Here is a 26,055-nt window from a genome sequence, read left to right on the forward strand (position 1 = left end):
CAGAGCATGTTACCGAAAACAGAATTTTATTTTTAGATGGCCCAATTAAAGAGGTTGCGCTACACTACCTACCAGAGAAGAACGATCCTTTTGCTCTGATTTATGTATGCGCCCTGTTAAGGCCAAATAAAAAAGAAAGTATGTCTCAGACACATTTCGTAAATAAGTTAAGTGCTATGCGGTTTTTTTATTTTGTTATTTTTTTAAGAATATGAGCTATGCAATATTTTTTTACAGTCAAGGCACAATATTTATGTATTTTTTGATATTCAAATACAGAAACATAGTAATATATACACACAATGAATAGTTTTGCCTCTTTTACAATCATGGCGAAATGTGTACAAAAAACAACAACAACCAAACTGCAAAAAAAGACGAAATTGTATCGCTATACGATACTGAAAAAAATGAACATAGAGGCAAAAAAATTTACGGCCGACGCGTTGCGCTATGCGCTAAATTGGATTTTTTTCTTGGCCTAATAAGCGACATAGGCAGGCTTTTCGTGACCCTTCATTGGCTCTTAGTGAAGCTTTGGCACATACTCTGCCAATTAGATTACTGATCTGTTGTTGTGATTGGGATGATTGAATTAGCCAATAGGAGCCGTCAGCCTTTTCCGGGGGATCCGCCATCTTGTGGGTACTGCCGTTCTGCATGTCATGCGTTAGACATTACACCCCGATTACGCAGAAGTCGCAGGCGCAGACGACCTCTTCAGTCAAGCGTCAACACGGTGATCTTAGCAACAAGGCACTCCGTACCCTCAAGATGGTGGCATTGACGTCACAATGACAACCTGTTTACGCTGTGTACATAATAAATCATTGTGACTGAATGCAATGATACGTGATGCTAAACATTGGTCCAGGTGTGTACAGCAAATAAGGCTACACATACCTAATTACATCCTATATTTAAAACATTCTCACATACAATCTGCTGGAAAATTTCAAGGTAATTTGGTCTGTAAAATCCTTTTCTTTTCTTTTCTATCCTTAGATTTTCAAAGTTTTATTTTCAATATTTTAACTATATCAGATGCACAGGTTAATTTCTTCCCATTAATAAGTTGGTAAAAACAATTATTCGAAGCAAAGCTTTCAACTATTGTTTTGATTTAATGACGATAAACCAACTAGATTATTGATCAAACTAAATTAGTCACAAATATGTTAAAAAGTTGTCTGTTTTTGAACAGCAAACACTAAAAAATTCATATTTTGCACCAATTATTCATGTGTTTTTCGGGATATTTGAAGAGATTTTTTGTCATTATCATCTCAGCTGATGTCAGCTTGGTGAGAGCCTTGCTGTATTCTGAGACTGATTCCAATCATACCGTTGATTTGACTACAGGACCAGAACCTGTGGATCTGGTATGTACATAGGCCAGAATAAAAGAAATTTGTTTAAGATATAAGCTACTCTAGTTGAAATATATACATAAATAGGGTTGCCTCAATGAGTTAGTCCATTTGAAATCTACACACCTATGTAGGAGATGTGGGAGAGCTTTATTCTGTCATCAGTCTATGGTGATTCAATTAGCCTTTTCGAAGTACATTGTATGGCGTACACAAGGAGGGCAGTCTTCAATGTGGGTAAAACCCAGCAAATTAAAAAAGATTTTACCCACTTCGTTCAGTGTTTATAGTAAAACTGATCAAATTAAGCTTACTTAAGTTATCAAAGGGGAGGTAACTCCAGTGAGCACTGTTTGATAATTTCAAGGTGTTGAAATCAACAGTCTGTAAATCACTTTCAGCCAAAAGTGTCATCTGGTGCAGGCTGGATGATAGGATCAGGAGCCATTTTATGATTCCCGGGATCCAAATGGCTCCTGGCACCCACTTAATCTTACCCTTGTATGAATATCCACTTAAACTTTCTGGACACTACTGGTCATCTAACAGCATTTCTGAATGGTTGATAACGTGAAATGCTCATTTCAATTGCCAATTATGACTAGGCTTTAAACTATTTACGCTCAAACTTGCATTTGCAGATGATCTTATTAATACCCTCATTGATTGGTTCAAAATTGGACACAATATTCATTTTGGCCAATTGGCAGGTAGTTCTCATTAGTCGCACTCTTGTATGAATATCCACTTTAATAAGTTGATTGCTTTGTTTTCTTACAGCTCTTGGGACCAACCTGTGCTTCAGTATTAGAGACGGATCATTTGCAAATAGGATAGACTTTATTGACGCCCCTACTTGTTCTGTAGCCAGAGGGTCTCAAGTTGTAGGCTTAGGTGAGTCAATGGCAGTGTTTGATTTGTATGCTTTGAAATCGCCTTCAAAAAGTTTGCATGCTTGTAGGCATCAACGGTCCCTAAAAACTGACTGGACTGTTTAGTTTATAGTGTGTATGTCTATATAGAACACGTCAGTGTTGCCAGTCTTCAGGAAATTTCCTGATATCAGGAAATTTTACTCAGATGATCCTGTACAAATGTATGGGCAAAGTACATTTCAGGAAATTTTTTGCCATTTCAGGATTTTTTGGCAACACTGACTGACATCTCTGACACTTAAAATTAGCTACATACATGTAGAAGATGTGTCAAAAAATTTGACATTGTTGTAGCATGAAAAAGTAATACCATGAAAAGTACCGCTTAATCTCTAGAGAAATGTTTGCGAAGTTGATCTAAAACTTGTTGGAAGAATTTTCTTTTACACAATAAGCCGGTTCGCAATTCCAGATTTCGGCATACTTGCAATGCATTATGGGGAAAAATTGGAGATAAATCGAGGCTACTGTACATTTCCAATGTAGGTGAACTGTGCCGTTTGCATAAAAACATCTTGTACTGGAATTTTGCTGATTATTTTATCTTTATATCTTCATGATATCAATATATTTAATCAAATACAATGTATCATGAAGAAATAAAGACAAAATAATGGCAAAATTCCAGCACAAGCTGTTTTTATGCAAACGGCACAGTTCACCGCATTGGAAATGTACAGTAGCCTCCTCGTATTTATCTCTAATTTTATTTGGCAACTTTTGTTTCTGCACATGTGCAGTTGTAATTGCGAAAGGGCTTATACGGACAAACTTTTTCTATCCTGAAAACATCTTGGCAAAACACAGAAAAGAGAAGGTTGACTAGTTGCTGTGTAATTCCTATTCATTGTGTGTTAGTAGAGTGAAACAACAGATTACCAAATGAATGTGTTGATTACGGTATTTTCATGCAGGTATATGTTACGATGTGATCAATAATCTCATTTGGACCTGCTCCAACGATTGGGTAGATCAGTGGCACAATCCAGGCTTGAGGGCGCCACATCATGTATGTCAACAATTAGGAACAGTACCGGCTCTTGAAGGGGTACCAAATGGTAAGCAATGTGAATACATACACCCCCACACACACCCCTACATATCTTCACCGACAAAAATGGACTCTATGAGCCGCATGTGTAGTTACCAGACCTCTACGCACTGACATTTCATTATTGAAAGGGTGGACTTTTATAGTAAGATATGATTTGTAACCACCAAACCATGGACCTGGTATTGCATCTACTAATATGGGGGACCTATACCCATATGTATTATTACAGTGTGTAGCACCCTCTGTCGCTCTCTTATGACCATGGACGTCCACGGTTGCTGTGGGTCTACGCTTTAAGAGTGAAATGTCACAGGTGGGTCCATTTTTGTCGGTGAAAACAAGCCAATACCTACCCTCACACCCTACTCCACACATACTCTGACACACATGTAACCACCAGCAAGTTACAGCAATCATGGACAGCACAATTCAACTGTAGATAGAGACGTGGTTTTTCACCTTGCTGTGGACTGGTTAAGTTTTACTATGGAGTGCAGGCTCACCTCTAACTTGGTTTTTTGCCTTCAACATGTTCAGAGGCCAATGACGCATAAGAGGTTTTTCCTGCCCAACAACGCTATGTTACAATAAAAAGGACTCATCGCTGTAATGACAAAAGCTTGTATCTCACTTTTCGGTGAAATTGCGATTTTGTAGCTAGCAAGCCAGGCTTTATACTGGCAAAACCTTGTTGGTCTATCTGCAACGATAAACCCACAGTAACCTGATTTTCACGGTTGAAATGACAAAACCGTGGATCTAATATAAAGGATAAGATAAGATATAGTACGTAGTTACGAGGTTTTGTCATTACACATTTCAACCAATGTAGAAAGGAATGTTATCTATATAAATAAAAGGAAGGTGTAAAAATTTTTGGCTTTTTTCTCCAATAAAAAGCACGCTATTATTCAACTCCACACATTTTTTTCCATTTGTAGCTTAATATGACTTAAAATATAGGATACTTTATTTGTTATGAATTTAGGAGTAAGCAATTAATTAATTAAGTTTAATGCAAAGGTCAGGGAACTTTATGAGTGTTAAAAGTTCATTGACATAGAGTAACAAAAACTAAACATCACTTCTCACATCAGACAGTTATACATGTATGTACATGTAGTGGGGTTTATAATATGTCAAACATAGTGGTATTCCCTGTTCTGCTTCAGTATTATGGAATGTCAAATTAGAGTTGCTTAAAAAGGGACATTGGTCAGGTTATACAAGGAATATTATAAATCAGTTCTATTGCACAACCTTACAACATTATCACTGATTATAGCAGGAAAGAAGTTTAAGTGAACAGGCCAGAGAAATATTTTGTATACATTACATTTATACACTATCCTTTAGCCCCTTTATACAGTTTTGTAGACAGGATCGTAGTGTTCAGAGGGGCCCACAGCAGGAGGGATTAGGGATATATAAATTTGTTTCAGAGGTGGCCGGGGGCAAGGAAATATTTTATTATTACATTATATAACCCGGTATTATTTTACATTTCAAATGTCGCACCTTCTAAATATAAGGGCTGTGCAATAATTATGAGCCCCCTGGGGATTTCCGAGCTGCTCGCCAAAATCGCCACCCCCCTCGGCTCGGCAAAAATCGCTGCCCCCTCCTCTCGACCATAAAAAATCTTTGCCCCCCCCCACCCCTTGCACATGCCAAATTTTTGGGATCCCAATTTGCAAACCTTTTAATGGTCTATATACATGTTATGAGCAGCACAGCGAAAATTGAAAATTTGCATATTTCCGTCGCACGGTTTTCCTAAGCCTTTTAGAGCGTTTTATTTAAAAGGCGCCCCAAGAATGTGTGCCAAAATCGCTTGCCCCCCTCTCGGCTGGCGAAAAATTGCTTGCCCCCCTTTCAGCTCGCTAAAGATTTCTTGCCCCCCCCAACGGTGACATGCACATGATGTGCGGTCGCAACTTCCAACATGGGGGTCTGGGGGAATTGAGGGAAGACCTTACAAATAATACACTATCCTTTAGCCCCTTTATACAGTTTTGTAGACAGGATCGTAGTGTTCAGAGGGGCCCACAGCAGGGGGGATTAGGGATATATAAATTTGTTTCAGAGGTGGCCCGGGGGCAAGGAAATATTTTTATTATTACATTATATAACCCGGTATTATTTTACATTTCAAATGTCGCACCTTCTAAATATAAGGGCTGTGCAATAATTATGAGCCCCCCTGGGATTTCCCGAGCTGGTCGCCAAAAATCGCTACCCCCCCTCGGCTCGCCAAAATCGCTTGCCCCCCCCCTCTCGACCCGCCAAAAATCTTTGCCCCCCCCCCCACCCCTTGCACATGCCAAATTTTTGGGATCCCAATTTGCAAACCTTTTAATGGTCTATATACATGTTGCGAGCACAGCGAGCTTGAAAATTTGCATATTTCCGTACGGTTTTCCTAAGCCTTTTTAGAGCGTTTTATTTAAAAGGCGCCCCAAGAATGTGTGCCAAAATCGCTTGCCCCCCTCTCGGCTTGCCCCCCCTTTCAGCTCGCTAAAGATTTCTTGCCCCCCCAACGGTGACATGCACATGATGTGCGGTCGCAACTTCCAACATGGGGGTCTGGGGGAATTGAGGGAAGACCTTACAAATAAGTTCTTTAGGGGAAATTCTTAATTCTAAAAATTTCCAGGTAATAAAATTATTATAGGATCATTACCATCACCGTTTACCATAAATCACTCCAGTTTACTAACCGCTCCAGTTTACTCAACTAGCGGGGACCCGCGCGAAGCGCGGGTCTCCCGCTAGTTATACATATTGTGCAAAAACCCATTTTTGTATCTATCTTTGTATTTGGAGTTATTGCAGTCATGACTGTAGTAAAGCGCATACAAAACATTATTTCTTGACAAAGGAAAACAGTCATTTGTGTTAAAATTTCAAGACAGCAATGCATTTTTACCCTCCTGAACATTTCACTTTTTTGAGATACATGGTCTTGTCATTACAGCGACGAGGTGTAAGGTAGCTTATACGGTCCTCAAATGTCAGGTGCAGGTCATCAGAAACCATTGTGCTTTCAAGTTCATGTGACCCAGATCTTTATACACAATGTCTGGCTGAAGCCAATCTTTTGCTTTCTTGAAGTTATACAGGGTTCCCGCAGTCCTTGAGAGTCCTTGAAAGTCCTTGAATTTGAAAACACCTTTTCAAGGCCTTGAAAGTCCTGGAAATTTGCACAAGGTCCTTGAAAGTCCTTGAAAATTGGAATTTTACCTAAAGTATAATTTTGACAAAATCTGGGGAGTGGAGAGGAGCTGTCACTTTTGTTAATACGTGCCGCATGGAGAGCCGCACCATGATTTTTGTGTTGTGGTAACTTGGTAAGTCCTTGAAAATCATGCTTTTGGACCTTGAAAAGTCCTTGAATTTTAAAGGCTTTAAGGTGCGGGAACCTTGGTTATATAACCTACCTGATAATTCTGATTGTGTTGCCAGATCTGATGATGCCAGTAGACTCGGTAGTCAACAAGTTACTGCACCATATAGGAAGTAACTGTTGTCATCGTGTTCATAGCGACCTATTGCAATCAACCTTAGCACAGATGCTGATGAGGCAACGGGCTGTGAATAAGAACCACTTGACCAGAGTGTGTGATATCCTGGATAAAGCCATAAGAGAGGAGGATCAACGCATTGCACAGTGTATGCTGATTGTACTACAGGTGAGACTGATAAAAGTGACAGCAGATTTTCAGCTGTAATTTGGTGCCAAAATTAGGTGTATCCCTGGTGTAAGATATTCATGAGTTAGACTAGCGTAAAGACTCCATTGAGGAACTAAGCAGCTTACAGAATAAAGCTATATAAATCTGCAATACGAATTTTTTCTGTGCTTGGTTCATTCCATGCAGTTGTACATGAAGGAAATTTCCCTGGAAAATGATTCCTTGATTCCTTATTTTTTTCTAGGCATGATGTACAACAGCAATGGAGGTTTTGGTATTTTTTTCCTGGTCATGAATTAAAATAAAATAAATAAAACTAGTCACGGTCCTGTTGAGACTATAAGCTTTCAGGTTTCAGGCACGGACGTAGACTTATTTCTTCCAAATTTGGTTTGGACATCACTAACATTATGCATGTTTTCATAGAGAAAGACTAATTACCCCCCAAAAAAGACACCTTACTCAGGTGAAGTACCCAGGTATTACATCAAACAGCACTACACATATTTGCAAAGATCTTTCGCACTGCCCGATTTGGCGCCATGTATAGCATAAACATGAGGTCGGGATTTGATTGGCGAATCAAATCAAGTCATCATCACATCAGCACCTCATTCGCCGATCAATCTGTGTAGCATCGCGTGGCACAGGCGTGACATGGTTCTTTTACGTGATCGATCGGCCATTGTAAAAAGTCTTTTTCAAATAGTGTAAAATTCAATTTTTCATGGGTCATATATTTATTTTGTATTATTTCAGGTGATCTTCAAGTCTCACAGCTTCAGTCAGAAGGAGGCAGACCTAGCAGCACGTGTTGGGTAAGCGTATGAAGAGACTCAATGTGGGTGGGGATGTTTCTTAGCAGAAAAATGAGTACAGGCTACACTGACACCCTCAGTCTGTCAACATTCAGGTTAACGACTCGGAAACCATTGGGCAAATTTTGTGTCCGATTTCTCCCAGAATATGGGGAACTGATTTTGCACAGTTGCGGCTAACTTAACCTTTTGACCGCATTTGTTTTTGTGTGATGTAGTTTTAGAACATTCAGCCTGTGATCCTGTCACAAGGTCACAGTAAGACACAAGTGCATCAGACATTGTGGACTCATTCTTCAGTATTATGTTTTGATGAATCTGAGTGAGTGAAAATATTCAATCCGAAATATAATAATCATAAAATTGGATGTCTGGCAACCAATATTTATTGGTGTCGTTATGAGTTTTAAAATATTGGACTTGACTATGTTTCCACTAATATTTTAAAATAATTTATATCAGAAGTGAGCTGTACCACTGCAGCACAGAAGAAAGTTAATCAATTTGGGGCTGCATTTATGAGATCAGCTGATTTTAACAACTAATTAACATCCATAGTATGATACCCCATAATATGTGTTATTTTGATCAACATATAATCATTATTGAGGTTTCAATAAAATGAAGAAATATTATTTTACAATTTTGTCCTCTTCCAGTTCATTGATGTGGCAGGTTTTGGTGGATGTACCTGAAGGCCTTAGAAGTGAGGGGCTTCAGAGGGAGGCATGCTATGCAATCAGGTAAGCCATTATACAAGTACCCCTTTTGGCCCTCTGTGTAAGATGTCCATTCAATTTTTGAATAGTAAGTGCAATGTAAATTAGAGTAGTGATTTGGTAGCCCTGTTGGGCAACTTTGAACTATCATCCCACGACTGGCCACCGCAACTTTTGAACAACTTCGTAGCTTGAGCGGAAAAAATTTAAATTACGCCCCTTTCCAGCAAATTTTGCTACAAAACAACAAGCTTTATGAAAAAATTTTGACAAATTTTGTCTCAAAATGCCCTCTAAAATTTCTGACAAGTTACATTTTGGGTGGATATTTGTTGGTTTGTGTCTCAAGTGCAGTGCAAAATTAGCTGAAAATTTTTGGCAGCCCTGTAACTTTACCTGAAGTTAGCATTGGTGTTCAACTTATAGCTTCTCTTTATCTTTGTTATCATTAGTGCTGGTTTGGTAGTGCTGTATCCCAACCAAGCCCAGCAGAATGCACTTGTGAATCGCTTACTGACAGAAGGCAATGATAACCTAGCCATTGGAAGACTCAGAGACCTGATACTAGTAGATATGGCAGAGCAGCTAAGACAGGAACGAGAGATTGAAAACACAGATATCACTGGCAGGTGAGGATTGGGGCTGTGTACTGAGGCTCTTCCAGTTAGAATCCATACACCCCCATATGGAAGAAAGGTTGTTAATCTCCCACATAGGGTGTGTAGATTTTAAATGGAGTCACCCATTTTGGTAAACTCCATTTGAAATTTAGACTCCCTGTGTGGAATTGAGGTCATGTCTTTCATAGGGGGTATAGGGATTTCAACTGGAATAGCCCATTGACCTTTCATATGGGTAATACTGATAGAGGATAGTTAGACTTTTTTGCGGTGAGTAAAATGAAGGCAGCAAAAATATTAGGTGGGATGTTAATCTAAATTCTAGAATACAGAAAATCAAGGGGAAAGGAAAAACAAGCAAACTGGCAGAAAAACCAAGAGCATGAAAAGATAGATAGTACTGAAGTAAAACGAGGGTCTGTGTAAATGAAGTTGACCTTTGACATTAACCTTTGACATGGAAATTGATAATGCTGCTGCTTAAGTAAATCAAGATTAAGAATAAGTGATCAATTTTAAGTATATTGTTGAAAAATTGATGCTTTCCCTTCAAAATTATGAGTAAATATGAAAAAATGAAAAATTAAATGATTTACACTGGGGGTGGTCAAGGTACAGGAGTTGATTGTAAGCTTTGTATAACCCATCAGTAATCCTTCACCCATCATAGCTCTTACAGATAGTTACAATGTGTTTGGACATACAATGGGTTTAAGGACTTACATGTACGATGCATGGTAAATGTTTTTGAAATCCACTATTACAGGTCTCACAACCCTAAGGTCCTGGGTATGCTTCCCAGTGGGGTCAAGATTCATCAACTCAAATTTCTCGGCCATATACTTCGTCTTGAAGACGACGAGCCTGTGAAAGAATATCCCCTTTATATTCCACCACATGGGAAGAGGAAACCGGGACGGACGTGCGCACTGTACTTACAGTTTGTCCAGCACCTCCTGGGAGATACTGAAGGGATGCTGCAGCTAAACAAAATTGTTTCGCTTGCCCAAGATCGCAATAGTTGGAGAAAGCTTGTAGTCGCCTGCTCCGCAGCTGACTGATGATGATGATGATTGTGTCACATTTTGCCGTTTCCTACTGTGAAAAATGTTATTTTGAATCTTTATGAAAATGATTTCCTTTGATCCTGCAGACTTGGTGAGGATTTGGTGCTGTTCATCTTGAGGGTAGCAGTGAAGGAATCCAGCCAGTTGATAAGGCAGTGTGTGAAAGCAGATCGCATAGAATTTGACAGGATTCTTGCATCGGTTCCTGTGAGTATTCAGATTAGCGTCGTAACATTTTCTGCTTCTGTACCAAAGTTTTGGAATGCTCTTCCGATATATATTTTATTGTCATTCAGAAAGAATCTTAAGACATACTTATTTAAAGACTCAATTTGATTTGAAAATTGCTTGCTTTTAAGAAAGGGTAATGCATTATCCTTAACACGCCAAATAATGTGTCGAGTCAGTAAAAGCGTAAATAATGGGTGAGGCGCAGCGAACCCATTATTTAAACGCTTTTACTGCCGAGGACACATTATTTGGGTAAAGGATAATGCTGCACCCTTTATTTCTATTCTATTACCACAAAATAGTGCGATTTAAAGAGAAAATATCACATTTTTTGCCCAAATATTTCAAGTTATTTCTACACGTAGCCAAAGCGTAAGTAATAGCGAGTATTGCAGAACGCGTAACCAAGCGTAATGCTTTGTGTAGAATGCGTAACGACGCTTTGCTGTGATGCGAGAAGAACATAAAGTTTGTTCCCCTGGCCACTTTATTGCTAATTAATGGTCTTTCACGTGACACGCTTCAACAAATCACAGTGCACGATTTTGAATAATGGGTCGTGGGGTAATAGAATATAGTTCTGTACTGTAGCCTGTTTGTGTATGTTTTTAGTTTGTTTATGTAATGTATGTATTCGCTTGCAAGAGTGCAGTAGCATATATGTCTTGATGATATTATTATTGACATCATTAGCATTTGAAGAATACTTGTTTATATGTAACTGCAGTGCTTAATTCAATCTCATATTTGATAGATAGAGCTAAATGAATTGTTTATTTGTCAATACAATTGTTTTTCCATTTTATTAGGTACATGTACATGTAAGACCATTTGAAATATCAAACGGTACTTATGTGGTTGCCAATAAAGATAGGATGTTAAATAGTGTGAGAGCTCGACTTTGACCATGGAGTATGTAATATTGAAAGTTATTGCATTTGAACATGTGCCAGAGGGGAAGAGGACGAAGTTAAGCAAGTTGTTATTATATGATTTGGATAATTATAGTAAAAGATTTAATTAAGAACCAATTTTTCTCAAACTTGACATTATATTATTATTTTTCATCACAGGTTGCCTCTCCATGTATGCAATACCTCATGGCCTATCAAGTCAACCTGCTACGTGAGGCTGTACTGTACACAGAACCCTCGCCTGAACTGTCTCCAGAACAGCAGGCAGATGCCAGGAAGGAAGCACTGCTCCTGGAGCAAATCGTAGAGATGTTTGCATCCAGGTGCTTCAAAGGATGTGAGGAAGTAAGTGCACTGCAGAATTAATGTTACTGTTAGATTCTCATTAAGAATGTCTCAGCAGGAAATTTTTACACCCTTAAGGTTGGTCTTAACCCTGGAATTATGGAAACTTTTTGGCATCATAACTGCCAAATTATTGGTCTAAAGTATATGAAAGTATTATTATTTAGAATGGCAAAGACTTCCATCTCTGTAAGGTTAAATTTGAGCAAAGATGCTCAGTTTTGGAGAAGATTAAAAAAATGTTTTTGATCCAAATTTTTCGGAAACGTAACAATTAAAAAAAAAATTTTGATCAACTACACCAAAAATTTTGAAATTTGGGTGAAAATCAGGCTTTTTCATGATTTTTTGTGTGCAAAACTTAGCCTTTTTTAACCATTTTTGGTACAAATTTCTCAAAGTTGGTCAAAAAACAAAACAAACCAAATCCTAGATATAACTACAATTAATTACATTTTTGTATTATTTATTTATTTCCTATCGTCCCTAGGTATTAGAAGTGCTCTTAGAAGTATGCAATGCAATTCTAGTGTCGGACTTTCCAGATAAGCATCATCGTCTTCAAGGCATGGAGCGTATCGTCAAGGGATCAGTGTTGGGCTACCTACTACCTGTCCTAATAACCACACTGACTCATGAGAGTCAACAGAAACTACCACAAGTATTATCGCTCATGCCGAGATTGGTGCAACTAGTGATTCTCACTAGCCAGGTATGTTTGTTTAGTTTGCTTCTTCTTGTTTTTGTGATGTTTTGATTGTTAGATATTGTCAGCCTATGATGGATAGAGGTTTTCACACCTTGGACTTATCAATAAGGCAGCCTTTATAATGGTAAAACAGTGAATCTTATATTTACTTCACTGTAGTATTAAGCAAATTCCTTCAGCGGTGTCAGACTGCTTTTCCTGATTATCGCATAAAAAGAACTAGGTCACGCACGAGTTGCTTCGCAGCTTAATCGGTGAATGAGGTACTGATGTGTGAAGACAATGACGTGATTCAGTTAGCCAATCAGAACCCCACTTCCCTGTTTATGCTATAAATAGCGCAAAATCAGCAAACCGCTGAAGAACCTTGCTGAAAACTATAACATGTTGCTTCCTTTTGCAATAGTAAAGAAGAGATGTTTACTTTTGCCAGAGTATGTGCTAAACAGTTAGCCAAACTAGGACAAAAGAAAGTAACATTGTTTTAATCTTTTTTTATGTTGCAACTTTTTGTTTCCCTCAACCATGGCAAAATGAAGTAAACTATGAGTGATGTAAATAGACAATACACCCTTTTACCATATTTAAGGCTGCAGGGTTCGCATCCACATTCTACTCTGCAAGAGCAATCTTATCATGTTTTTTTTTCTTTCTTTTCTTCATGTACATTAAACATACCAGGTGGCTCTGCTTCTCAAAGCCTATGAGGGAAAGTGTAATCAGGAAGAAGAAGATGCCAGCAGTGAAGATGCAGAAGGCAGTATGGCTGAATTACTAGCCAGTCAAATCATAGAGAAGTAAGAATGTATTGATAGTACTAACTTGTAATATTAATCTAATTTTATTTCCTCTTGTTGATATAAAATTGTAAGCAATGTTTTGGGTATAACAATTGTCTCATCTAGATAATGGACATACTGAGAGAGATCCCTCACAACCTTTTTCCCCATTTAGGCTGAAAAAATGCAACACACGTTTAGTATTTGGGAGCAAGTTTGGATTTGGAGTTATAGGAACCCATAAAATTCAAAACGTACCTTTTTTGGCAAGAAAAGTCCTGCTTGGGCAAGAAAGGGCAAGGAAAGTCAAGGTAGCCTATTAGCAAAGTCAAGGTGAAGATAATTAAATTGAGTTTTGCTCAGATCCTAGGTGATTTTATCCAAGAAAGGGTAAGAAATGTCTTGAGAGATAAATCAAGTGAGATTCAGCTCGCTTCGGCCTGCTACAGCACAAGATAACAATGATGCTAAGTGGGTGCTACTTAGCTTGCAGACAGCATCTGTAGAAGGTCTCAGGGAGCTGAAACTCACTTGATTTACCTGGATTTACTCGCCTTTTCTCAACTTTCCTGGATTAAATCAATTTGCTAATAGGCTACCTTGACTTTCTCTCACTTTCTTCTCCTACCTGGGCTTTTTTCATTTAAAATGGGTACTTACAGGATTTTGTGGGTGTCTAGTGGAGGCGGGGCACATAGCAATTAATCGGGACATTGGTAGTTAACCCTCTAGACCACATGTACAATCCACTACTTAGAAGAACTAAGCAACCTAAGAATGAGGAAAGCACCGGAAGTACTGAAAAATCTTGTGGGAAAAGTAGTAGACCCCAGTGGTCATTCTGATGATGCCATCAGCCAAGATAGTGAAATTCTAAAATTTTGTGGAGTTGTCAACCAAAACATTGCAATAATGTGCGTAGTGGTCGCCAAATGCAATTTCAATAGGTCATAAGCAAGATCAGACCTACCAAATGTGTAACAACCAGAAGTAACAATTAAGAAATAGCACACACGGCTGTGTGTAGGCAAGCGCAAAAGAACTGGCCAAATTCTTTTGTATATGTCTATTGTGATTGTGCAAGCGTGACCTTGTGTGCAGATACACTAAGATGCACACTGCAATTTCAGCTTTTCCATCTATATCTATATGAAGAAATCTCTGTTTTTGCTAACATGAAATTGAAACCCTAGAATTGATATTGAAACTTAAATGTCGTTTAAAAAAATTCATAATGACAACATTTAACATAACAAATCTGATGAAATATAATGTAGGCCTATAATACTAACCATGTTAACTATAGAAATCAAAGGGCATTACATGCTTTGTCTATTGGTCCATTGTTAAATATCTCTGAACAAGCATCTTGGAAAATGGGCTGATCTGGTAAAAATGGTCTCAAAAATGATTGGAAAGAGCTATCCACTTTGTTTTTTCAGTACTTACTGCCAATCACATGTTCATTAGTATGTAAAAGTGTTAAGAACAACAGTGCAACATTACTGTTACTACAGGGGGCAATTTAAGCAGAAACTTAGCTTGTAATCACTGTTGAAGTCAATCTTGAGTAGTGGACTGATCATGGAAATCATCTCACTCTGAACTCCTGGTGCATTTTTTGTCATCCTATAGATGTTTATTTTGAACTCTATCATTTGTTCATTTCATATGATAGCGTTTTGGCCGATTTTTTCACACTTTTCACATCCAGGTGTGAGTTTAACAAACTTTCACTCACTTTCATAGGAAACCATTACATAACATTACTCAACAACAAAAACTGCATTCACAAAAAATCGATCCTTACACAACTTAATCTTTGCTTAGCAACATTGCTTAGAGTCTTAGCTTTTCTGTGATACCCTATTTGTTGGGAATTATCTTCAAATTCTCTTAGAAAATTGAAAATAGGTGAGGCTGCATGAGCTCGGTTGTTACGCATTACAGGCCCATATGAGCGCTTCGTTAAGAAATTAAGTGCTAATTAAGCAGCTAATTAAGCATTTTGTTTTTGTTTTTTGGCTGAAATATATACCTTAATATCTTATTAATAAATATCAACAATTAGATCGATGTTAATAGTAGTTTAGACTGAATTCTACCAATTAAAAGATCAGTGGTGGGTACATAATGCAATTGGTAGGTCTAATGTTGCTTATGACCAATACTAATTATACTTCATATATTTATAACACCTTTTGCTGATGGCTACATAGTTCTCCAACTGTATTACTGGAGTCACAGTCATTCAAAATGTCCTGTAAAATCTAACTGTTGCTACTTTTGTCATCCACAGAAGTAGCAATTCAAAGGCTGACCATGATTTCTTAGCCCAACTGAAGATCCCAGCTCCTTGGGCTACTGGTAAGACCGTGGAGACTATTCACCCGGTGAGGGACAACTACAAGTTTAGGGAGACGGTGCATATACCCGGTGCTAGGTGCCTTTATCTGCGGTTTGATCAGCGATGTGCATCACAGTACGACTATGATAAGGTATTAGAGCATACATCTTTGTTTAAGTTCAGTTCTGTAGAAAATGTCATCAGAAGAAGTTACATCATTTTCTTTAAAGGTGAACCTCATTGAAAATAAAGTTATATATCAATGGAAAGCTTATGATGTCAGGATACTAAAAACTATTTTTTCCGATTTTTTTTTTGGCCAATAAAGCTGAAAAATTAAAAAAACGAATGCATTTTTTGTCTTTTTTAAGGCGCCCAAAAAGCACCCAAATCAATCGTCTATGACCTTGGGAATGCTCGTGACGTGAGCTCAGGGTTCGCAGTCACGTGATCCTACTCGGAAACATGTAAACAAGACTTGCTTCCTGTACTTTGCAAGCTGCCCGGCAAGTCTGATTTTCACAATAAAGCTTGAAATTAGAGGAATCTTCAAGTTGCTGGTTCCTTCTATATATATTAGAAATAATAGAATTATTGTCAACACGTAAATTTTCCGTAAATTTTTGACAAAATCAGTCATAACTAGCTGGGTATAATTGGGTAATTGAGTTTGAATTTCGCGCTGGGATCAATTCCATGCGCAAATGCTTGCTGCTGCCGTTCATGTCGTGGACTGAATAAACACGATCGAATAACAAATTAAATACTTTCATGAAAGTTCATCTGTCATGTCTGTGTTGGTATAAATCATGATTTTGATTTAAACTTTTGATCAAACACAAGGAATTTATTCCTACCTCGAATTTTCAGATGGTACTCCATCTTTCATCAGCGAGTGATACAGTCACTCACTCGCTGATGAAAGATGGAGTACCATCTGAAAATCGAGGTAGGAATTAATTCCTTGTGTTTGAATCAAAAGTTAAAATCAAAATCAAAATTAAATACTTGTTTGTGACATTCCTATTCTTGATTCATTTTAAAATATCTGATTAAAAAAATATCGTCTTGCAGTAATCAAAAATTAATAAAAAAGCCACGATTTTATCAAACCCAGCCCATATAAACTTGGTTTCATATTTAGCGCATTAACGGTAATACATTCTTTCCACACAATCACGATTGAAAGAAACAGATATTTTATTATAAAATAAATACAATTTGGACTTGATAGACCATTATTTGATGGAATTCTGAAATCTGAATAAAATTAAAATATTGTCACTTGTGTCACGATTCTTTAATGATAGTACAATCAGTATATACGGTCACGGTACTGAAAAGTGAAACATTCATGTTTTATGGATTACCGCACATGATGCGTAAATTGATGCTGAAGAAATGGCAGGGACCCGAACAAGGTGCATGGTTCCAGGGTTTATGCACAAACACAGCGACTCGCTTCGTCCTGCTTGCGTGTGTTTCAGCAGATTTGATCAATCGTTATCTTATATTTGGAACATTTACAGGAATACATTTTGCTGATGAAGTAGCAATAAGTTGGAAATATCAGAATGTGAATATAAAATCGGTCATTTTGTCTGCAAATACAGTACAGTCGCGGATACTGAACACTCGGCACCGGACTCGGCGACTGAGTCTCGGTCAGTCACGCACTGAGTTCATCCCGTATGTATGTACGAGTTCGCCTATCACACATGACCGGTTGTAAAGCTAAGAAATAATTAAAAAATCCTGTACATGTACCTTATTCTATTCCTTCATTTTCTCATTGTGATAAGTTCATCTCAACTTGGTGTGACGATCTGAACTGGTAGCACTAGCAGTTATTTTTTTTTTTTTTTTTTTCATTTCGGTTTTTTTGCTAATCTTTGCTCTTCGTGCTTTACTGTAATATTCCCTATGCATATCAATGATATCGTGGATGGCTTGGCCAATCCCAAATCACCCCGGCCAGCACTTTTCCCATTTTTAAATCCACACACTTTATTCAGGAACTTCATTCTTGATTTGATCATGATGTTTCCTTCAGTTATTCTTATTTTATTGACGATATTTTTCATGTAAAGTAAGCTGACAATGACTGAATTCGTGCAGTGGCCCGATGCATGCCACAGTAATGCATGGACATTGTGTTTACAATCGAACCCGGAAGTAACTGTGTGTCCCTCGGGGTGACGTCATCAACGAAAGCGCCCAATTTGAACGATTTTGTTTTGTAATTTAGGGGGTGCCAATATCCAATCTTTGCATGGAGATTATGTCTAGCCTGGTACGTTAGGCAAATAAAAAATATTCTTTTCTGCTTCCTGACATCATAAGCTTTCCATTGATATATAACTTTATTTTCAATGAGGTTCACCTTTAAGCATGTGTGATTGATTGATGATTTCAAATGAAGTTCCACAGGTTTTGTATGCTTCAATCCTATACCATAATATATAAGCCTTATATAAAAAGATTACATGTGACATCATACCAAGCAGTTGTCATTTTTCTTTGCCCGGCAGTATGGTATTGTTGAGACATGGGCTTTTAAAATTCACACCTAACCCAATTAAGGGCAACAAGGCTGTAATGAATAGTGAATCATTCATATGTAATGTGATCAAACCGGGGGCACTTCAATTTGAAATGGATATAGGTGTAGGGCTGGCACTTTCGCACTAAGGGGCATTCGGTGAGAGCAAAATGTAAAAAATATGGGGTCATTGGGTGAGAGCATGGTTTTTGGCATTCGGTGAGAGCAAAATGTAAAAAATATGGGGTCATTGGGTGAGAACATGACCTTTTTTAAATGGAATCTTTGGGTGAGAACCAAAACAGCGCCACAGAAACCTCGGCGAATTTATAGTTCTAAATGGCTTCAAATTTCTTTGTTTTTTCAAAATAAGTAACAAAATCAGTGATAAATGAAAGTTGTTGTTCAAATTGAACTTGTTAGGGTCTTTGGGTGACAGATCGAATGGAAAAATAAGGGGTCTTCGGGTGACAGAGCATGAGTTCGTAACAAAATATGGGGTCTTGGGGGGAGAGCGACACTGTAAAAGGGGGTCTGAACAGCCCTACATACGCATCACCTCCAAAGTTGGAGTGCCCCGGGATCAAACTACTTGGGTTGTTTGTCACTAATATTGGTTTCAAGATATAGCCAATAATAGTGTTCAATTTCTTTAATTTTATATTTTTTATTGTTCTGAGCAACATTAAAATTACTATATCTCTGAAACCGTAAGTCTGATTATGATGGAGTTTCACCAAAAATAAAGTGCTGACAATCACATATAATGAACTTGAACCTGAATTTTTATTTTGCTCTACATTTGACTCATTTTGCTTGATTGGATCACATATGCTGTTCCCTCAAGCATATTACTAGACCAGTCCCTTAACTTTGTTGATAAACATTGCTGTCACATACTCATCTGTATTTTTATTGACTACCTTTAGGTTGTTGTGTATGCTGGACCAGGAACAGGCTCAAGGAAAGTAGCGGAGTATGGAGGGAACACTTACGGCTATGGCAGCAGAAGTGTGCTGGGGTCTGGATGGCCCAAAGACCTTGTCAAGGTATGTGTGCTCATAACTTTCTGTGCCAAAAAAGCTGCTGGACACCATTATACATGTAGGAGATATCTGTATAGGATGAGTTTTTCGTACGTGGAGTGGTTTCAAGGCTCAACTGGCATCTTCAGGGGATTTTATTACTCTGAAGGTCTTTTGTTGTGATGGTATTGAGATTCCAAGTGGGTGCGGCAACCACAGACTACTACAGACTAACCACAAGCAGTCAAAGTCTCGGCGTCACCGGATAATGAGGGCCAATCGTTCCATGAAGTGTGACAGACAAAACTGTTACATGCATACCGCATATTTTTATTCAACGATACACAACTCTCCATCACGTATAAGCACAGGCACACAACACTGGCGTGATTGTTAGACACGCACGATTGAATGATCGGCCCTCATGAATATGTGAGAATTCACAACATACAAAGCACAGGGAATTTAACTGTGGTTTGTCTGTTTTGTGCTTAGTATATGGTGGCAACATCTTGTTTGACGTCATCATTACCTGTGACATCATCGGCGGTATCTCAACCACATCACTAGCAACAAAAGACCTCCAGAGTAATAACATTGCTGAAGATGTCATTTGAGCCTGTAAAAATGCTCCTTTTAGTGTTAAGAATTTGTAGTGAAGAAATTTAAAAATAACTTGTAATTTATTAATTCACCACTACACATGAATAATACATCAACATCTTATATCTGATTATCTTCTCTTAAACCCAGGTTGACGGCAACACTGCCACCTTCACTTTCGAGATGCGTGGCGATCGTGAGCACAATACACCAGACAAAGCCATGTGGGGTTTCGCCTGCACCGTCCGAGCCCAGGAATCATCAGAGGATGCTGCCAGCAAACTGCCATTCTTAGCCGACCTAGCTTTGGGGCTATCTGTTCTTAGTTGTACTATGCTACATAGGCTGTATAAAGGACCGGAGAAGACTGAGGAAGAGGCTATGTGTGAACATTTGCTGAAGTCAAAGTTATTACAAAGGTGAGCAGCAAGATATTCTGTATCTTGCGTGTGGAAAAAAGCGGGATGATACGTCATATGCACAACCTCTATAAATAAATTTACCCCTTTTCTAGAAACCGCCTTTGCAATCAAATTCGAGCCCAGTTTTTTGCACTACTTTATATAACTTGACTAATGCTTTCAAAAAGAAAATTTTTTACTTTTTAATTATGAATTTTGAATTAAATTCAGCAAAATGCCATTTTTGGAGTATTTCCGAAGCTACAACTTTTGTTAATTAAAATGATTTTTTTTAAACATAGTGGCCCAAAACAGTTCCTTTTGGTTTTATAGTTAAAGAACATTCAAGGCTACTATTATACATCAAAAAATTAAAACAAAACTATTTTATATTCATTTTAAGTTCAGATTTCTGGAAATTCCCTAAGATTTCCCAAACAGGAAATATACGATATCTCCGGAAGGGAAGGTGGTATGAAGGTCAAACAACCACCAAAATGTGTATTATTACCCACACTATAATGTCATGCCAATAACTCGATTTCAGCCAGAGGTGGATGTAAGGGCTTTTGCAACTAAGTTATTCATATATCTATTGATTGATGAGCATATGAATATCATTGCTATCCAATGGTGTTGCAGATATATTGGTTTCTTGGGTAGAAGTCCCAAGGATACTATAACGAGGCCATTGCACATCAGACACGATTCATTAGCATACATGTACTTACAGAGACCTGTATGAAATGCCTAGCATTATTGCTATGGCCTAGCATGTGCATGAGAAGTACAATTTGAAGAGTAGAATGTTGTTTGAAAGCTTAACAACTTGAATCATGTAGCAAACCTAATTATGTATTTCATTTGCAGGTGTGTGTGGACTTCTGAGTTCTTAAACCCTCCAACTCCAGCCACAACAATGCCACTCAAGGACACCTTGGATTACATCAAGCAAGGCCTTCCTATACCAATAGAAAAGAAATTTGCTCCACGGCTGAAGATTCAAACATCAGTGATGAAGAAACTGAAAGCGTTGTCAGGTCGACCTGCACCTCATTTGAGACCTAGCATCAGGTGAGTGAGGATTGTCATAAAGAGTTCAGATGCAAAAACTAATGTACATTTTTCTCAATTTGAGTTACAGGCAAATATAAGTGGTCAAATATGAAGGAAATAATAAGAAAATATGTCATAATAGTTTTCAAAAATTTCAAGTAGGGTGTTAATTTAAATTCATTCGGTGTAGATTTAAATTGTGAGCATTTCGCTCAGGATAGCGCTGGTGTAAAAATGCATCTGCATTTTAAAGATGCACGCATAGATGCACACGAAAAACAGCTGCCTCGCCACGCTGACATCAATTACTTGGTCTATCCTTAGTGTAAGAGAGCATGAAATACTAATAGGATTAGAGTTAGTGTTAGGATTTAGGGTTAGGGTAGGATTAGGGTTAGGATTAGAGTTGGGATTTGTTTGGTATTCTCTTAGACGAAGGATACGCCACTTACTTGCCTAGAGTAAAGATGCAATAGTGTACAAATATTACATGGGGCAAACTTTTTTTTGTTGAGGTACAGACTATGAGCCTATCACCCGGAACCTGAAGGGTGAGGAGTGATAGGCTCGTAGTAGTATTTGTTTTATTACACCGAACTTAGGCATAGGGATGAGGTTATCTTGTAGGTATGGAAAACTATTGCAGTGTGAAATAGGTTGTGTCATTTGGGATTGACCAATAAAGTGGTATGATTTGCTCATGAATATTGATGAGGTGTAATAAAAACATATATTCATTTTGCCTCCGTCAACCTGTTACAGAGAGGTCATCAAACCTGAAGACTTGGAAGAAGCCGTCATCTCAGCCACATTGAAGCATATGGGTCTGCAGGAGTATGTTAAGCAATATGACCAAGGGATTACTTTGCCTAAGGAACAACAACATATTGATTTATTGACACAAGTTATGACCGGGGTCTTCAAGAAAGTATACGCTATGCAAAGACAACTACAGGTAATGTAGGCCTAGACAAATATAGGCAACAAGAAACACTTTCAAATACATGTAGGGTATCTGTGCAATGGGCTATTCCAGTTGAAATCCATACACCCTCTAGTAGACATGACCTTAATCTCCCACACAGGGAGTGTGAATTTCAAATGGGTTTACCTGAATGGGTGAATCTACACGCCCCTGTGTGTTGAAGATTAAGGTCATGTCATCTAAAGGGGGTGTACAAGTTACACTTCAGGCCTCCAGCCCATGGCCATGGGAGTGGCATACTTGAGCAATGAACATGGCTGGCAAAAATGTTTATTTCCCTAGAGGGAAGATAAGCCAAAGTTTCACTCAAAATACAGCAAGCTTTCATCCATTATTTGAAATGTATTTCTTACATGGGGAAGCAAAATTTCCCTCCAAATTCTAACATATCCCTCCAAATCCTGAAATTTTCCTGGAGTGAGCTTATTGGATCTCACATTTTTTTCCAGGTGTGGCATTGAATGCCCTTAACTTCTGTTACCTCTCTCTCTTCCTAGATAAATGGAACATATACTCAGAAGGGAAGTTGGGAACAGGATAATTGAAAAGGGACACACAGCAATAAGTAATTAATGACACAATAATTTACATTATCTGATCCAATTAGACCAAAGTTGGCAACAGAGAAATTGAGATACAATATTAGGAGCAAAAAACAATGAAAAACATAAGAAAATTTACATATAAAAAGTTCATAACTTTAATTATTGCAACCAAATATGTCAGGGACAACATCAGGGCAGTAAGCTTACATATACTGAGCAAGTTAGCGATGTTATATTTTCACAAGTTTTTGATCATTGTACATCGTACCTGACCTTTAAACTTAACCTTTTTATCAAAGAAAGTACAATATTTGTTTTCTTCATATTTACTGTAAACAGACACTAGCTGAACTGGAGCAAAGGTGGGAGCATGATGTGGATGAGATCATAGGAGGAAGTCTGACGGTGGGAGTCACATTCTTTGCAGACTATCACATGCAAGAGGTAAATGATAACATTGCAGATCATTTCAGGGGTGTCATTTCAGGTTTAGTTGTTGTCTCTTGGTGGTCTTTATGGACTGAAGGGAGTGTATGTGTTCTTAAATATAGTATACATGTGTCACTCTGATTTTAATGTATTTATGTTGGGTATTTTTTTGCTGTGCTTGATGCTACTGGTAATATCATAAATGTTCGCCTAATGATGCTATGGGCTCCCTTGACATAACTGGAATTTTAGACACAAACTGAAAGTGCCCTCCCATAAAAATTCCACCAGCAAATAAGGGCACATACCCTTAATTCTTGTTGGGATTTTTAGAGAAGGAAGCTCTCTATTTGTACATGAAATTTACCCCAAGGCAAAGGAGCCCAAGTGCGCCATTGGGCGAACGTTTACGGTAGCGAGGGTTGCACAACTTCAACTTTTGTAGTTGTTCACTCATAAGATGGACATGTAACGTGTGGAGGTCGACGATAAGTAAGGGGTGCGATAGCCAACTCAAAACGATGTTGCCAGGTCCGAATGCTGTACCGGCGTCAGCTTAATTCAAGTACACTTGGAGAGATCACAGGCATGGCATATTCCAGTCTATATGTTATTAATCTATGAGTTCACTAGTCAACACTAAATAGTTGCAACTAGTCAACTAATTATAACTATTTGGAGGTTAAAATTTGAGTAAAAACTCAAGGTAACTTTTATGCTCCAAAATGATAACTAACAGTAAATACGGGAATGCAACTGCTGATCATAAGACAGGGCAAGTACAACAGGTCTGCCTATGGATAAATTTGCACATAAAAAACAATTGCAGCAATCGAAAGAAACGACAAAGGGGTAAGGAGAGAGAGGGTAGATAAAGAGAATGACAGATTGACACAGATGCTGAATGAATGGGAGGGAATAAGTGTGAATGATGTGACTTGCAGGCTATGGTTTGCACAATGTTGAGACCTCAGATTATGTCAAAGGTTTTGTTCAAGTTAAATGTTAATGTTATTTATTTGTGTTGATTCTTACAGAACAAGCAGAGGGATTTGGAGCTACTGTGCTATATCAAGGGAATAGAACTGGATCAAGTGGATGCCGAGGACATCGTCAAACAACTGAAGTAAGTCCAACATCAGTAGCCATAAGGCTGCGATCACATAGAAGTATACGGTATTCGCTATACGAAATATGCTCATTCGATCAGGCTGAGTTCACATAGTATACTCCTATGTGAACTCAGCCTGATCGAATGAGCGAATATCGTATATAGCGGATACAGTATATACTTCTATGTGATCGCAGCCTAAGAAGCCAAGAGATGGGACGCTTTTTAAATCAATAACCATGAGAACACTTTTTTTGACATTTGTATTAAATTTACAAGGTGTAATATTTTTGTGGAATTTTTATAAACTTTTTTCCTGGAAATGTCACTGTGATTTCACAGATTTCCGCCTATACCATATCACTTTAAACCATGCCAACAGGATTCATGAAGTTCCTTACACAGGATGCGACCAATGTAAAAAAAGAAAGAAAAGATAAATAACCATCGTTGCTGTGCTTTTTTTTTCTCCTTTTCTCAGAAACAAATTAGAGGAGCATGTGGCAAGCAAGAAACAACCAGACTACAACGTGGTACCCATGTCTAAAACAAGGAATCTTGTGGCGGCCATATTGGAAAGAGTAGAGCTCCTTCTTCACGTTACCATAGAAACAGAAAGACCGTCCTCGCCTGGCAGTCTGGCTAGGAGTGTGTCTCAAATACCAAGTATGGCTGCATCTGGTAAGAGTATGATTTATGTTATGATGTTGTAAAATAAGCTGGTGTAAATATTATTTGATGATTACTTCCAAAAACAAGTCTTGACATTATCAAGGGGAATGAGTCGCATGTCGGCCCTGGTCAAAAATGAGTTTCACATATGTTTCTAAAGAGGATATTTAGAGCTTTCAGAAACTGAAAACCCTCATGTTGATACGACTATTCTTCGCAAAGTTACATCAATTTATCATTCGCTGAAAACAATATGAAACAAAACAATTTTAACACTTTCTTTGCCAATATCTAAAAATCAATATTAGCAACATCCGACTCATTTCCCTTGATCGTGTTACATATTATGATAAGGGAACTTAGACGTTCCTTCTCCAAAAGCCATAAATGTTGGACAGGATGGCCAAAACACCTTTTTATCATGTCCAAAAAGCCATTGTTAATTTGAACCAGAATACGCCATCATGTCATTGCGCATTCTTAATGCTATTATGCATGTTGCAATGTTGCGCCCACGTTGCATGGCGTACAGTAAATTCATTTTTGCCGACATCAACCTCATCCACTGGTGTTGAGACACATATAATAATGAATAATTTAATCATTGTTTACTTTGTATAACTAGGACCACCATTTGAGAGCCCCAGCAGATCACCTTCTGGACCTCATTTCACACGTAGTGTGTCACTGCCAACTGATCTAGAATCCGCCCCAGAACGAAGGCATGATGTCCGGATCTTGCATGGGTAAGTTCGTAAACTATGAAAATTGTGCAAATCTAGTAGGGCGTATTTCTATCATTAAGCAGCTTTATTATTCCATAGCTTTAAATTTATGGTAATGAGCAGGTTTAGCAGTCTACAGTATAAGGAAATGTCATCAAAGATCAACTTATTTTAGGCACCACACCAAATTTGGTCCTATAGAGCTATTGATGCCCGGCTAGGTACCGATGACTCTTTCTATCGTATCCTGGTCATGTAAGAAATTGTATCAAGCTATCAAGCATAATGATTAATATTTGCATAGGTTTTTCATGTAAATAAAAAACAAAGCGCTGTGCAAATGTTCAGGGTATGATAG

General features: G+C 38.1%; 1 protein-coding gene across 1 annotated transcript in view; it reads left to right on the forward strand.

Annotated features, from left to right (window-relative positions):
• LOC140164796 (probable E3 ubiquitin-protein ligase HECTD4) overlaps positions 1 to 26,055 on the forward strand; it is a 105,438-nt gene that overhangs the window by 11,358 nt on the left and 68,025 nt on the right. Inside the window, 19 exon segments of the mRNA XM_072188162.1 lie at positions 2,151 to 2,264; positions 3,220 to 3,363; positions 6,825 to 7,051; positions 7,814 to 7,872; positions 8,532 to 8,615; positions 9,044 to 9,220; positions 10,365 to 10,485; positions 11,583 to 11,768; positions 12,259 to 12,480; positions 13,159 to 13,274; positions 15,556 to 15,754; positions 19,075 to 19,194; positions 19,924 to 20,192; positions 21,045 to 21,248; positions 21,993 to 22,185; positions 23,100 to 23,204; positions 24,227 to 24,315; positions 24,782 to 24,981; positions 25,598 to 25,718. Coding sequence (XP_072044263.1) covers positions 2,151 to 2,264; positions 3,220 to 3,363; positions 6,825 to 7,051; positions 7,814 to 7,872; positions 8,532 to 8,615; positions 9,044 to 9,220; positions 10,365 to 10,485; positions 11,583 to 11,768; positions 12,259 to 12,480; positions 13,159 to 13,274; positions 15,556 to 15,754; positions 19,075 to 19,194; positions 19,924 to 20,192; positions 21,045 to 21,248; positions 21,993 to 22,185; positions 23,100 to 23,204; positions 24,227 to 24,315; positions 24,782 to 24,981; positions 25,598 to 25,718 — 2,950 coding nt within the window.

This window comes from Amphiura filiformis, chromosome 11, assembly GCF_039555335.1.
Source record: "Amphiura filiformis chromosome 11, Afil_fr2py, whole genome shotgun sequence".
Classification (NCBI taxonomy): Eukaryota; Metazoa; Echinodermata; class Ophiuroidea; order Amphilepidida; family Amphiuridae; genus Amphiura; species Amphiura filiformis.